The 16,253-nt window shown below is 37.9% G+C and overlaps 1 protein-coding gene across 2 annotated transcripts in view; it reads left to right on the top strand.

Moving 5' to 3' along the window:
* Positions 1-16,253, top strand: part of Nbeal1 (neurobeachin like 1) — a 145,754-nt gene that overhangs the window by 34,636 nt on the left and 94,865 nt on the right. For both annotated transcript variants that reach the window (XM_059278567.1, XM_059278568.1), the window contains exons 8-10: positions 6,276-6,361; positions 11,161-11,467; positions 13,815-13,921. In XM_059278567.1, coding sequence (XP_059134550.1) covers positions 6,276-6,361; positions 11,161-11,467; positions 13,815-13,921 — 500 coding nt within the window. The remainder of the gene's footprint in view (positions 1-6,275; positions 6,362-11,160; positions 11,468-13,814; positions 13,922-16,253) is intronic.

Genomic DNA, 16,253 nt, shown 5'->3' with positions numbered 1-16,253 from the left:
CTTTGAAAGCTCTTGTCTTTTTTGATTTCAAGTCGAGTTATTAGAGCATTTGGGGAGATAACTAGCAAACCAGGTTTAAGGTGTAGGTGGAGTTTTCTTGTCTTGACCACCTGGTCCCAAATAATCACTCAGAGGCTTAATATTACTTACAAATGCTCTGCGGATAGCTCAGGCTTGTTACTAGCCATCTCTTACATTTAAATTAACCCATATTTTTATTTATGCTTTACCACATGGCTCATGCCTTGTTACCTCATTTTTTATATGTCTTTCTTGCTTGGTGGCTGGCTGGCGTCTCTCCTGACTTTGCCCTCCTTCCGATCATTCTCAGTTTGGCTTTGCTGCCGAACTTCCTGCCCAGCTACGAGCTTATCAACTTTTTATTAACCCATGAAAGTACATTGTACATATTCACAGTGTACAGAAGGATTATTCCACAGCATGAAGGCAAAAGAACTAGCTCTGGCATAATCACCTGTAGTTGACTTTAGTCATCACCTTGAAGAAGAGCATGTACTGTGAAGACCAGAGTAGTGGAGGTGGGTCAGTCTATAGACTCAACTTTCATCTTCTCTCTTGCCATGAACATAGTCTTGGGCTTTATAAAGAACAGTTTTTTTTTTGTTTTTTTTTTGTTTTTTTTTGAGATAAGGTTTTCTCTGTGTAGCTTTGGAGCCTGTCCTGGAACTTGCTCTGTAGACCAGGCTGGCCTCGAACTCACAGAGATCCGCCTGCCTCTGCCTCCCAAGTCCTGGGATTAAAGGCATGCACTACTACCGCCCATTAAGAACAATTTTTACCTTACCTTATTTATTTATTTTTTTGGTACTTTGAGACAGGGTTTCTTTGTGTAGTCCTGGCTGTCCTGGAGCTTGCTCTGTGGACCAGGCCTCCTGCCTCTGCTTCCCGAGTGCTGGGATTAAAGTCCTGTGCCACTATGTTCAGCTTAATTTTTAGTTTTTAAAAACTAGATTTAGTTATTTTATTTGATGTGACTGTTTTGCCTGTATGTATGTTGATGAACTGCATGCATACATGCTTGGTGCCTATTGGAGGTCAGAAGAGGATATCAGATCCCTTGGAACAACTGGACTTAAGGATGATCGTGAACCACAGTGTGGGTACTTGGAATCAAACCTAGGACCTCTGCAAGAGCAACAAGTGCTTTTGACCATGGAGCCATCTCTCTAGCCCTAAGAGAACTAAATTTTATCTTGGGTATAAAAAGACAAAGACTGGCCAGAACCAAATACGGATAGCAAGGCATAGCTTTTTCTAAAACTTTTTTTTTATTATTGAGAATTTCATGCACATATACAATGAAATGAAATATTATCATATTTACTCTCATTTTCCCTCCAATTCCTCCCATATATTCCTCAAAACATACCTTTTACAAACTTTGTAGGTTTTTTTTTTTTTTTTTTTTTTTAAATAACCCAATAACTTCAGTTAGTGCTACCCATGTGTTCATAATAGCAGAGTCATTCACTGGAACGTGGGGACCCTATCAGTGGACACATCCTCACAAAAGAGTGATTCTCCTTTCCAAGTGGTCTTCTGACATCTATACCTGTGCTGCACAGGAAGACACGTGCCCCCTTTCCCATGTGGTAAATAAATAAATGCAAAAGAGAGAAAGAACCAGTAAGTTGTTGGCTATGAGGCTCCTCCATGTAAGTTTGTATTACTACCTGTTTTCCCCATTGAAAAGCAGTTTAGACAATCTCCATAACCCTTAGGCTCTGTAACCTGCAATTTTTATAGCCTGTTGGTTTTGTTAGGCTTAGAGACATACTAAATGGAAGACTGGGATACTTCCTCAAGAAACAGATCTACATATAGAAAAGGGCATTGATAAATCACCTCAGAAGGTGTTAGGCCAAAAGCTGTCTGAAGTCTTAGGAAGGCTTTTGATAATACTGCTCTTGAGGTAAGTTGAATCTCCTGGCATAATTTTTAAATAACTTAATGGTCTGATTAGAATGTTCCACCTTTTTAGAAGAGTGAGATCTAAGAGGAATGAAGATAGTATCCCAGAGATTTGGATGTAGATGGAGTGATTTGCGAAGCAGATGAAGGCACATTCCTATTTCAAAGTGCTCTTAAGAAGCCTAATGGAGGGATCATTTCCAGAAAGAGAGCTTCAGGTGCTCGAATGGCCTTTCAGGTTGAGGTGGAAAGGTCTCTGTCCTGTGCAGGTATCACCGAAATGCAGTGAGGGAGAGTCATCTGCCTGTTTGGGTGCTGCATCCACTTTGTTGATTTCCTAAATGACTTCTTATCAGGTAGCCCTTGTAATGGACTGCTGCTATTTTAGCCAACAAATATATTGTCTCTAACGAAGTTAGAATCTGAAATCCGTAATTGATGGGACAGTTTTTAGCATTCAGGTAAATTCTTTCCCTCCAGAAGGCAGTGTGTGCGTGTATTACCAAGAAAGGTATTTATAGTCAGTACACGTAATTGCCCATTTGCTCTGGTTAAGTTCCAGTGCAAATTAAGCCTACTCTTGTAACCAGCGCTGCTGATTTCTGCGATACCTGCAAGGGGACCAGTAGCACACCTGGTTTATCATTCATTTCTCACACAGGAACTGCTATGTGAACCCTACTGCATCTATGAACTTTGAGTAAGGTAAACCTTCTCTGGGTAGAAAATAAAGTAGAGGAGTTGAGGTGGAACACTGTTGTGAAAATATTTCAAAGTTATCAAGTAGTCAGCTAGGATTAGTAACATAAGAGTATCTAAACCAGTGGGAGAGTTGAGATTTAGTAGAGAGGTTGTTTGGTGTAAAATATAAACAGACAGTGGAGAGCCCAAAGTAAGCTGAAGGACTTTTCCTGTTAAGAGAGCTGTGTCAGCTGCTCTTATTGTTCTCTCTCTTTCTTTTTCTGTCTCTCTCCACTCTCTTCCTCCTCTCGGCCCTTCTTTTCCACTCTCTTCTCTTCCTCTCTCTCTCTCTCTCACCAGAGTCTCTACATAGCTCTGGCTGTCCTAGAACTCACAATGTAGACCAGGATGTCCTAGAACTCACAGAGTCCACCTGCCCCTACCTCTCAAGTGCTGAGATTAAAGGCTGCAGCTACTATTCTAATGCATCCTGTCAAACATTGGGCAACTGAGTCGGTTTTAATAGGTAGCCTACAAGTAGATAGGTTGCTTTGACCTAGGGCATAGTTGAGAACTCCAGGGTTACACCCTAATGTTTGGTAACATACAGTTTAAAAGTCTGTCAGGTTATGGTAACCTCCAAAGCTGGAGCCCTGAGTAAAGAAGCTTTTAATTTGTCAGAAGACTTCTCTTGTTGTTATTCCCATGAAGAAGAACTTGGTTGCTTCCTTTTAGGGATTCATTTAGAAGCTTATCCATAGCCTGTAACTAGGAATCCAAAGTGTACAGTAACCTGTTAGTTTTCCAAAGGCCCTAGGCTGTTTTCTGATGGTAGGATTTAAGAAGGATCTGGATGGCTTTGATAGGATCAGATAGGAGTCAGAGGATTCCCAGATACACTGCTACAATAATAATGGGGCTTTAGGCTTAGAGATTCCATATATTCTGTGAGCTAGGAAAATGAAAGGTTGTGTTCTATGATTTGGGGCCTCAGGTGATTGCAGTTTTGTTGAAAACGTCCAAAACATTGCAGATAGAAGCTGGTGGAAGTAGTGGGCCCTTTTCTTTCCACCAGGGCAATCAAGGTGTTGAGTTGTCTGTTTCAGTATCACACATGGTCTTTGACACCTGTTTAAGTTGATGCTTACTGACCTTGACTTCCAAATGGAGCAGTTTGTTACCTTTTTGGTTTTTAAATGGTTGATTTCATCAGAAGATATTAGTGGGGGTGTAGTGATCATGCTTGTTTGTTCTGGAATGTCTCTGAAGACATTGAGGTTGACTTGGAGTGGGACATTTGCTTTGGATGACCCAAAGTAGGTAACTTGTGAACGTGTGTGAGCACTTTTCAGTATCACCTTCTCTTTTTCATGGCCTTTGCTTTGACTCTGGCTTTGGATGGGATAGGATTGGTTTTTTGGGTACAGTTTTCATGAAAAGGGTCTTCTGGTAACTTATTTTTGCTACTTTGTTAGAAAATGTCTTTTTTGGGGGGGCAGGGTAACAAAATGTTCCTCTCTATGTGCACTACAATTTGTTGTATATTTTGCCAGATATTAATACAACAATCCTAGCAGGCTTTTAAAGTTAAAAAAAAAAAAAAGAGAAATCTCTGTGTTTAATGTGTTGTACATGCCTACATGAATGTCAGAGAAGGTCATTGTTCTACCTGTAAATCCTGGTGGTTGAATTTAAGCCATCAGATTTGGCAAAAATTGACTTTACCTGGTGAGCCTTCTCATTGCCCCTTCTAGCAAGCTTTTGATTAAAGAATACATGGTATGTGTGTGTTTTTTTTAATATCCTTTATATTGTTTCTTTTCTTGAGTTTACCCATGACTAAATAAAACACTCATCTTACATCTTAGTATAAGATTATACAATCATTCTACTTACACCATCTTTGTAGTTTTTGTCTGCTTGTGGAATTTTACATTTCCTGCGGAGGATTGTTACTCAAACACAAAGCAAGTGCTATATGTGTTTTTGAAGCACCTGGTATAACTTTCTCCATTCCAATATTCTGCTTTGCAAATCCCAGTTGCCCCAGCCTCTCCTAACGTTGATTTCTGGCCCCTGAACTCAGTAAACAGCCCTGATCTTTTAGGGTCCTCCCGTTCTGTGCTGTGACTCTGAAAGTATCTCTAAACAGAAATGTGAAGTGACCCTCGAGTTCAGCATGTTTCCCTTCTCCTGTATAGAACAGTTTTCTGACCCGATTTCTGGGACCTGTTGTGTTCATTTTTATACTGTTTAAAACAGGAAAGCATGTGTATGCCAGTTATTTCAACATAGCTGTAATGGCTTAATTTTTTAAATTACAATTTCCTCTTAGTACAGCTGTATTTGGCAGTGTTGTGTATAAAGTTGGATATCTGTCATTATATTGTTGTGTAAGTATGTAGTAAAGGCAAAACAGTATTTATGATAGAATTACAAAAAGAAAGGATAAATAAGGGCTGGAGAGATGGCTCAGGCAGTACAGTGCTGGGCGTGCAAACGGGAGGACCCACACAGTACCACAAGTCTGTAACTTCATTGTTCGGGGCAAAGTAATGGAGGAGTACATACATGCACACAGTGCAACTCCCTCCCCAAACTGGTGGGGAAATAATAGTTTGTCAGTAGAGAACTGGTTAATGAAATGTTCATCATGCTGTTTTGTTTTGTGATAAAGATGAATAAGGTAGATTATTTGTTAATTTGTAGTACTATCCATAATGTATTAAATTAAAAAACTAAAGGTATGTTCAGTGTGGTCAGCTTTCCACATCCATGAGTTCCACACATCTGCAGAGGCAGCCAGCTGTAGCTTGAGAACATGCAGTGGGGAAGAAATTGCATGTGTACATGTACAGACTTTCTCCTATTTTCATCTCCTAAACTGTGCAGTGTCAGTTACTGCTTATATCGGTTTAGCTAGACTAAGTCATCTAGAGATGATTTAATGTGCATTGGAGGATTGGCATCGCTTACTCGGGGACTTGAGCATCCATGACTTTTTGTATTTTGAGGTGAGGGTCCTGGAACCGGTATTCCCTGAATTCCCAAGAAAGACTATATATTGTACAGCTCATTTTTCTTTAAAAAAAATTTTTAAGGTAGAGGTATGTTGGTAAATTGAGGAAAAGGTCAGAGGGAAACTTTTCCTGACTTTTTGTTTTGTTTTCCTGCATTAATTTTTCTTTGGCAGGTATATTCGTAGCATTTAAAAGTAGCAAAATATTTTATTATGCTAAAAGACATATTAGGTGCTAGAATTTTAGGATATTGGTCCTTGGAGTAGATTTAGGAAATCTTTTTATTTTTTATGATTTCATCGTTTGTTTTGTAACTCACTAAAGTAGGGTCAGTTATTAAGCAGACAGAAGTGATTTAAGCTAGGGCTGGCTGAGCTCTCTTCTGTCACTTAGTGTCCCTATCACTTCAGACAAGACGCTACCGTACCTTACAGCAGCTTTTCACAGTGGGACAGGATGGCCTTATCTGCAGTACTGAGGAGTCAGTGGGACATGACAAGTGTTGGTCACCTCGCCTCTTGGCAGACCTTAGCCTGTCCACATAGAGTTCCTGCTGTGTCAGTTTCCAGCACCCCTTAGACGTGAACTGTGTTCTGAAATAGAAGTCTCATTTTTGTGTCTGTTTGTGTGTTATATTCACAGAGTGTTTTCAGGAAAGTGAACATCTCAAGGAGAGTCTAAAGTGTTGCTTATTACACCTCTTTGGAGCCATTGTAGCCGGTGGGCAGGTGAGGACAGTGTTGAAAGTTAATGTATGAGTGGTAGTTAACCGCACACAAGTCTCTCACGGATTACTCAGTGCATTCTGTCTTCATAACTTGATGGTCCAGATAACCTTTAAGTTTGTATCTTATTTAAAACTAAACTTCTTAAAATCTCCCATAAAAACCTAAGTAACATTAACACTGACAATTAATAACACTGGATGAATAGGTTGGACGAGTTTTGGTATTATAAGTTCTTATTTCTCTTGGCTTTTAGTTAATAGTTATTGTTTTAAAGTATAAAGCAAATCAGCCTTATTAGAAGTCTGAAGAAACATAATTTTAGCCAGTTTGATTTCTAAAGTCGTGAATTTAGTCACTCTGCTGTTTACTTGTAATTACTAAATATATTTATTCAATTATTTATGTATGTTCCAAAAGTATGTCTCTGGCAAACTGAGTGTAATTACCTGTTGCCAACAGGCTAATAATTCAGAGAGAATATTCTACATGTTTTCTTAAACCATGCAGTTTAAATGAGAGATTCTTTACCCTTTTGTACATTTTGTGTCATATACCTCTTTTGGAGTTTGGTAAAGACACTTATCAGAATTTTTTAAATGTCTAAAGTAACATATCATAAAAGGAAAACTACCTCAAAATTCAGTTGCTGAAAGGGTAATAAAACAAATTTGTGACATAGTAATATGTGCTTTTGTGTGGTCCTGGGATTGAATTTATGGCCCCATGCATGAGAGAGGCAAACACTAATGCTATTAAGCTACACTCCAGCCCTCTGTGGCTTTTTATAATGCATAGAACAAGAGGATACAGCAGTGAGTCAGGCATGGTGCTATGAAGCTTTAGTCAGAGCTGTACAGAAGGTTGACACAGGATTCTTTGAGCCAAGGAGTTTGAAAGAACAGCATATATAACCTAGGAAGAACCTACATTTGATAGGCTGTAAAGAATCTTGCTATGTTATAACAGCTGTAATATATGAAAGTATATATAATTTTTATTGGTGGCAGAATCACAAATATTACTTACATTGCTGTGTTTTGTGGTTTACATTGAAATTTGAATGAAATACTAAATTCCAAAGAGAGACTACTGGAAATAAAGACATATTTTTCATTCCCAAGTTTATAGATTCTTTGAGTTCCTTCCTTCATCCCTTCCTTCCCTCCCTCCCTGCCTCCCTCCCTCCCTTCCTTCCTTCCTCCCTTTCTTTTTATTATTTGTTTATTTATTTGACACAGGGTTTCTCTGTGTAGCTCTGGCTGTCCTGGAACTCACTTTGTAGACCAGGCTGGCCTCAAACTCAGTGATCAGCCTGCCTCTCTGCCTCATGAGTGCTGGGATTAAAGGCATGGTTCACCACTGCTCCCCATAAGGGTTCTTTTTTATGCCTGTAAGAACTTTTAATTGCATAGCAACAGGAATAATAAGATTGTTATCTTATAGCAGGTGACAGTTGTTATAATCTATCAGGAAGCCCAGGCTAGGACACTGGATATTGGGTCACACTTTACTGTTTTATTTGAGAGATTATTGTTTTATTCTCAAGTAAATGTAATAACAGATTATTTGGTATATTTATGTGTAATCCTTCTTTTTTTTCCTCAGGTAGGAATTTTGAGATAGAATCTAACTATGTAACCTTTTGCTGGCCTTGAATGTAGAATCCTCCTGCCTCTCCTATCAGTTGGGATTGCAGGCATGTTCTTCTATGCTAGTGTATCTAATTTAGATATATTCAGATGTGCTTTCTAGTGTATAAATCTATCCTGAGATTGATTAATGTGTCTATTGTAGGTATATTCAAGTGTGTTCTCTAGTATGTAAATCCATCCTGAGATTGGGGTTCCCACTGCTGAAATTCTCTCCCTACTTTTCTACTTTTATTTCTATCTGTATTATCATATTTTTCATTCAGTAATCTTCACAGCCAGTGCATATTCACACCTCTTGGTTTTAGATTGCTGTTAAAATTTCCTTCTCTGGTTTATTTATCCTCTCTCCTTTTTAGAATCCAGTGTCTGTATTTAGGCTTCCTTGGTAGATTTTGTGCACGTCTCTTGATCCTGGTGGAAGATAGCAATCTTCCTAAGATGAAAGGAACAGTGGTCTGGATCTTACTTTCTGTTTGTTTTTCTGAGACAGGGTTTCTCTGTGTAGCCCTGGCTGTCCTGGAACTCGTTCTGTAGACCAGACTGGCCTCGAACTCAGATCCGCCTGCCTCTGCCTCCTGAGACTAGGATTGAAGGCGTGCACCGCCACTGACCAGTCTTACTTTCTGTTTCAAGTTTGCTACATCACTTTGCTGTATTAGCTGATTTTCTTCTTTTGAATCATTACCTTACAATTTCCATCATTTTTTCCTATTGTGAATAGGAATTGACAGGTAAACATGAAAAAGCAGGAGTGGTGGTGCGGACTGATGGGGAGCCTTCGTGGGTCTCGTTCATCTTTGAGCACCTAGAGACGTACTCATGTTAGTACTCATTCATGGGTTATGAAGCTCAAAGATAATTCTGTAATGAACAGTTGCCATGAAAAATAAAATAGGTACCAGAGACTCAATTTATTATATTTTGTGCTAAAACTACTCAGAAGCTTTGTGATCAGGCCATAGTCAGTTAGACTTACTGAAGTCAGAAGGGTCCTTGCTGGCTGTTGGGTCAGGATAAGGGAATTTTAGTTGAGTTGAATATTTGATGATTTGAGAATGATCCTTACCATAAGGAAAAGAAAAAAAAAAGTCTGATAATGGGTCTTTCCGAAAGCATTGTCCTTGAATTGTCCACTGACATATTTGTCTTTTAGATCTGTGAATGAATGCACATAAGGGAACCTGTTGTGTTTTGTTAAGTGCAGGGATACTGGGGTTGACCTAGGTTTGAAACAGGTGTCCATCTCACAGAGGTTGAGCTCAGATAAATTATTTGTCTCTGGTTCACTTATTTATAACATGGAAACAGTGATATTTACAGGATATTTATAAGGACTAAAGGACGCATAGTCAAGTAAAACAATGAACAAAGTGGCCTGTACTTGTAAAAACAAAGGAAGTTAGAGTTGTATCTTATTTATGAATTTCTGTATAATAATGAAATTGTCCAAGCTTAATTTAGTTTACTTTTGTCTCTGAATCACAAAACTGCATTGTGGAGTTGGAGGTGTAGCTTAGTGATGCAGCACCTACTTAGCATGTGGCGGCCCTGGGTTTAGTCCCTAGCACTTGGGAAAGAGAAAATAAAAAGGTAGAAAACATTTCGGAGTTAACATGGTAGATCTAGGCTCTTCAGGGACTCTTGATTCCTTCTGAATGTCAGGTTGTTAGTAGCTGCTAGTGTTTTGACCATAATGTCGGCATTTGGAGCACAAAAATGGGGTTCCGAAGGAGATACTGACATGAGCAAACTGTTTTTTCAGGAGATACTGAGAAACTGGTGGTCGCTCTCATTTCTTCTCCCTCCCCCTCCTATCTCTCCCCTTTCCTTCTTAGACAGGTCTCACTATAGAGCCCTGGCTGGCTTGGAACTCACTTTGTAGATCAGATCTGGAGTGCCTCTGCCTCTCAGGTGCTGGGACTAGAGATGTGTGCCACTGCATCTGTTCAGTCCTGTTTCTCATTTACCAAACTCGAACATTGTGAGGTCAAAGGGCCAAATGTGTCCAGATGATAAAATTCACTTCCTGGGCCTTCTCATCAGCAGGGGAAGTAGGCAATACGATCTTCATTGTTGGTGACCATGTAGCCAGGAAAACATCATGGGTTCTAGTAAGTAAAGATTTTTTATGGGAGATTGAATACTGGATATGTCATCAGTACTTTCTTCCATAATATTATTTATTAATATTATTATTGGTAATAGCAAGACTGAGTGACCTATGGACTATTGCACAATTATGTTCATTACACATTGGTTTTCTCCCGCATTACTGGACAGTGAACATAGGACTTCACATGTGCTAACCATTGCTCTAGCACTGAACTACCCTTTTTCCACAATTAAATTTCTAGACAGGGTCTCACTAAATTGTCTGTGTTAGTCTCGAACTCACTTTGTAGACCAAGCAAGGTTTGAACTTTTTGGTCCTCTTGCCTTAACCTCCCTAAGTAGCAGGAATTATAGGCCAGTACCATCAGGCCTGGCTTCATTATATTTCAACAGCAACCACTTACTTAATATAAAGAGTTTCAGAGATATTTATAGAGTCAGCCGGTCATTTTATATAACTAAGTCATTTGGGATGGATTTGCTGTAAATAACATAAAATCTAAGAGAGGTTTAGTGAAATTGATGTTTTAAAATTCTTGGCTAAGAAATTCAAATGCAGGCAGTGGGTGTAGAAACTTTTGAGAAATGTTGATGGGCTAAGACCCTTTGAATGTCCTGTTTTGCTTTCTGTACACTGCTTATAAGTTAATTCTTGGGTTTTATCTTTTCTTATGTAAGGTGTCTAAGCATTGTGTCTGCTTTCTAGGCTGGAAGAGAAAAGAAAAGAAAGAAACCCCTTTTCATTTGTAAAGAAATAGCCTTTTCATAGTCTTTGTCCTCTGTTCTTTTGGGCAGAGCTGTCTGACATGGTTACTTTTAGCTGCAAAGGAGGGAAAGTAAGCTTCAGATTAGTAGTGAGCAAAATAAGGCTTAGATATGGGTAACATCTGCAGTGTTTATCACATATATCTGTTAATAACTTCGTTAATTTATTTAAAAGAAAAAGTTACCCACAGGCTTACTAATTCTCTGTTATTAGAAATGTGTAAAATGGTTTAGATTTCATTTTCTCTTTTATCGTTTTTAATGTTTCAGAGGAATGCTTTGCAAGCGATCTCTCCAGCCACCATGGAGGTTCTCATGCGAGTTTTGTCTGATTGTGACTCACGGGAGGAAGGAGACCCTGAGGAAGTGGGTAGGAAGAGAGAACTAACACTGAAGTGCCTCACACAAGTGATACACATCCTTCTTACGAGCAGTTCTGACCAGCGACAGGTGGAAACCAGTACCATACTGGAGAACTATTTTAAATTGCTCAATTCAGATCACTCAGCTTTACCTAAACAGAGGAGGACCAGGCAGTGGGAAAGCCAGTTCATAGCTCTGCAGATTAAGATGCTCAGTAAGTATTCAATGAAGTTTTCCCTCAGTTCCTTTTTGCTTTCTCATTCTCAGTTTCTTTTGAAATACGGTCTGTTATATTTAAAAACATTGACTGTTTAGTTCAGGTAATGAGTATTTAGATTTTTGACTTCCAAATAATTAGTATGGAATTGATTTGTTTACATTTTTGCTTTATCAAGGAGAAATTTGTCTATTCTTTCTGAAAGTCTAATCCACTAAAGTGTCTAGGCTAAAAAGTAAGTTATGACTAAAATTGCCAGGAAGAATTAAATTTTTGAAGGTACCATTTATACTCTTTTACTTGTGATAAAAATTATTTAAGAAAATGCCTCTCTAACATTTCTGTTTTTTAGAAGAGCATCTAGTTGTCACAGAGGAACCCTGTGTCTTTGTTTCTTTTGCATTTCTTTGTGTTGGTTGGTTGGTGTCTCTGAGCAAGTATATCTATTTAGCTATCTGGTCTCTGTGCTTTCCAAACTACCCAGTCAGTTTATATAATTTCTTTTTTTCTTCAAAATGACAAAACTTCATTTTTGTTTTGGTTACAGTGTGTTAGTGTAGTACATACTTTCCATCTATTGTTTTAATCAACATAGGTGACTCACACTCATTATTCCCTCTAAAGGATGAATGTACGGGGAGTCAGATACTCAGTAACTTTCTTAAAGACTCTCAGCTCCTATTGAGTAGAACTGGCATGGAAAGGCAAAGCCCCTGAGGCTACAGGCCCATTCTCTGTGAATCACCAGCTTTATGATCCTGAAGAGAGAATAATGCATGCCAAAAACCAGTGATGCTGCAAGTGCATTCCAGAATCTAGACTCCAGATTAGACGTATCAGTTAGTCATTGCTTATTTTTCATTGTTCATCTAAATCCCCTTTTCAGTTTCATATGTAGGCATGAATATTTGGAAATGACAGTAACTACAATTAGTAGATATAGATATAGATAGATAGATAGATAGATAGATAGATAACATAATACAAAAAGAAATGACGTTTCCCTTTATCTTAGTAATTTTATGTTGTGTGAAATAGAGCACCAGATGAGATACAGAACCACAGCCTGCTGTTTCCCATGTCAACTTTCCTATAAAGTTTCATTGGTGGAGCACACAATGATAGTTCAGAATGTTGTGAATTTCATTAATACTTTATGTGATTCTTGTTGTGTTTCCTGTGTTAGATTGTTAAAGAACTGTATTCATTACAGAGGGAGATATTGTCATTACAGCTAAACTAGGAAACTTAGTAAGAAAAAAGAGAGTAAAAATTTTTACATCTCTGCCGGGTGGTGGTGGCACACACCTTTAATCCTAGCACTCGGGAGGCAGAGGCAGGCAGATCTCTGTGAGTTCAAGGCCAACCTGGTCTACAGAGCTAGTTCCAGGACAGCGAGGGTGATTATACAGACAAACCCTGTCTTGAAAAACAAACAAACAAAAAAAGTTTTTATATCTCACCACCCAGATATAAGAAACAGTAATGATTTGGCATATAAATTTATATGTACATGTATTAATTTAGAAATATTGTACATAAAAACCTTGTTGAAAATTATCCATTACATTTGTTTCTATAGAAAAAGAATAGTTTTGTATAGTTTTTAGTTAAAATGCAGTAATGTCATTTTTTTAATAGTTTTGTTTGTTTGTCAAGCCAGGGTTTTTCTGAGTAGCCTTGGCTGTCCTGGAACTTGCTCTGTAGACCAGACTGGGCTCCAGCTCAGAGATCCACCTGCCTCTGCCTGCCGAGTGCTGGGATTAGAGGTGAGTGCCACCACCACCCAGTTGTTTTTCTATAGTTATTACATGTTGTAAATTTAAAAGTTAGTTTGATTCTCTGTTGAGTGGAATTCTTGTTTTTATTAGAAACTGTGACATTTGCCATGCTGGATACCCTTTGATTTCTCAGTTGGATTATCTCCACAGTAGGAAATAAGAGATAAATATTGTCATTGCTTTCATAGGCCACATACTCATTTCATAGTGTTTAAATATGACTACTAAATGTCATAAACAGGTATTGCTTTTTAATAGCAAATCAGACACAAGACAAACCTTATGAAAGAACAAGTAAATATGAAAAATGTTTGCCAGTCATACGTAAAATTTAAACTAGCTTAAATTATAAAGTATGAAAATAATCACTTTTTTCAATTACAGCATTTGTTTTCTGTTCCTCATCTATATTATTTCTCAATTAATTTACATCTTTTCTGTCAACTGAAAAGCCTAATTTTAAAATGATGACGATAAAAAAGCCTAATTTTAAAATGATGATGATAAATGTTTGATCCCTAATTTTCACTTTTACATGAGTGATGTTTGTTTTTAATTTATAGATACCATCACAGCCATGTTAGACTGCGCAGACAGGCCTGTTCTTCAGGCCATTTTCCTTAACAGTAATTGCTTTGAACATCTCATACGACTTCTACAGAACTGCAAGGTACTTTATTATTATTTTTTATATTTGTGAACATTTATTTGTTTGTTTGCCTATTTACTTATTTGTGTGTGGGAACACGTGCCACAGCAGGAATGTGGAGGTCAGAGGACAGCTTGTGGGAGTTGGTTCTGCTCTACTAGCGTATGGGACTTAGGGATTAAACTCGGGCTGTCAGACTTGGCAGCAAACGCCTTGGCCTCCTGAGCCATCTCGTTGGCATTGTTAGGACTTTTTGAAGTGTTATTATTTTAGTTGGGCCTAGAGGTCCATACCTTTGATTTCAGTGCTTGGGAGGCAGAGGCAGGTGGATCTCTTTGTGTTTGAGTCCAGCCTGGTCTATGTAGTGAGTTTTAGGACAGCCAGGGCTACATAGAGAAAACCCTGTGTCAAAAAAACCAAAAGGTTTGTTTTGATTCAGATTTGAGCATGTCATTACCAAAATTTTTATTGTTAATTTGTGTTTACATTTCAATACATAGCCAAGTTTTATCTTTTTTACCAGATAAATTTATTATAAAACTAGACTACCGTAGTATATGTATGTACATACTCACCCCATCTTAGAAGTGAGAAAAGTGAGGCACAAAGGTTTATACCCTGTCTAGGATCACAGAACCAGTGAGAGACAGAAGCAGGACTCCAGCCAAGGCTGTCCTCTCTGAGGATGTGTGATTATCACTGGGCACTCTGCCTCTCATGCTTTCACTTAGCTCAGCCTAGGCTAGGCAGGGGACAGTAACATTTAGTAGTCATATGTCCTGGTCTAGGAACTAGGCAGATATCTAAATCCTCCAATCTCAGAAGAACTGTTAAAGAAATCTACTCACTGTCTACATGGGAACAGGTTTTGTCTTCATTGAAACTAGATTTATATTACTTATAATCCGAAGGTAGTAAAACTCATGTGAATCTTTTTTGTATGATATTTCAGGTCAGAAATACTTTATTTTCCCTTAGACATGGATACATATACTTGTATGAGACTATTTAAAGTCACAGGTTACTTCTGATTTCTTGATTAGCTACTTGTCTAGAACATAAAAATGCAGTCAAGGTCCTCATGCTGTGTGGCAAGCACTTGTATTTACTGAATCATCTTCCCAGCCTCTTTTTTTTTTTTTTTTTTTTTTTTTTTTACCAGAAACATTTTTAAGGCTGGCCTCAAGTCACAGAGATCCACCTGTCTGTGCCTCCTGAGTGCTGGGATTAAATGCATGCGCCACCATGGCCCAGCTTCAGATAACTCTTTGAAGTTTTATAAATGGAATTCTATTTCTTGGAGAATTCCTAGTCATAGGGTGTAGACTAGACATGTATGTTTTTAAAATTAGGAGACTTTGTATTAAAAAGTTACAACTAATTAGAAAATATAGAAAACTAGAAAAATAGTAGGAACACTGTTAAGGCTCGTGGTACATATTGCCAGTTCACACTTTCACTGTAATGTTTGTGCTTTACTAGTGAGTTATATCCCCTGTCCTGGAGACTATTTAATTTTACTTTTGTCTAAGCATCCCCATTCCTTTGCACATCAGTAATAAAGAAATTAATATCATTTGTAATTTTTCCTTCTAATATTGGCTGTCATTTTTGAAATCCCTATTTGTGCGAGACATAATGAAAATAAACTTCTATAGATTATATATCATTTAACCTGCACAGTTATTGGATAGGGTAGTCTTATTTTAGGTACATAAGTTTAGAGAAGTAGCAAAGAACTGGGGTATAATTCAGTTATATAATTTCAGAATTCAGGCAGTAATTGTTTAAAACATTAAAATTAAGTCTTTACGCCGGGCGGTGGTGGCGCACGCCTTTAATCCCAGCACTAGGAGGCAGAGGCAGGTGGATCTCTGTGAGTTCGAGGCCAGCTTGGTCTACAAAGCGAGTTCCAGGAAAGGCGCAAAACTACACAGAGAAACCCTGTCTCGAAAAAACAAAAACAAAGAACAACAACAAAAAAATTAAGTCTTTAAAATAAATTTCCAAATTTACTCATTACACAAGTAAAGAAATAATGTCCTGAGGTGTTAAATTACTAGCTTTTGCTCAATACTAATAATTGTTGGAACTAGGATTTTTTGCTTGTGTTTTCTGACCCTAACTAAGTTCATTGTAATATATAGTTACTATAAATTTATTTTTTATATTCATGGTTACTGATTTTTAACTAGTGTAAAATACTTACTGTGTGTTAAACATAAGACAGTTACAAAGTTTTTGTTTTGTTTTGGATTTGTTGTTGTTGTTTTGCGTTGGTTTTTCAAGATGGGGTTTATCTGTTCAACAGTTCTCACTATTCAGGAACCTGATTTGTAGACCAGGCTGGCCT

The sequence above is a fragment of the Peromyscus eremicus genome, chromosome 13, assembly GCF_949786415.1.
Source record: "Peromyscus eremicus chromosome 13, PerEre_H2_v1, whole genome shotgun sequence".
Lineage (NCBI taxonomy): Eukaryota > Metazoa > Chordata > Mammalia > Rodentia > Cricetidae > Peromyscus > Peromyscus eremicus.
The sequence above is the reverse complement of the archived record's forward strand: the minus strand, read 5'-3'. Positions and strand labels throughout refer to the sequence as shown.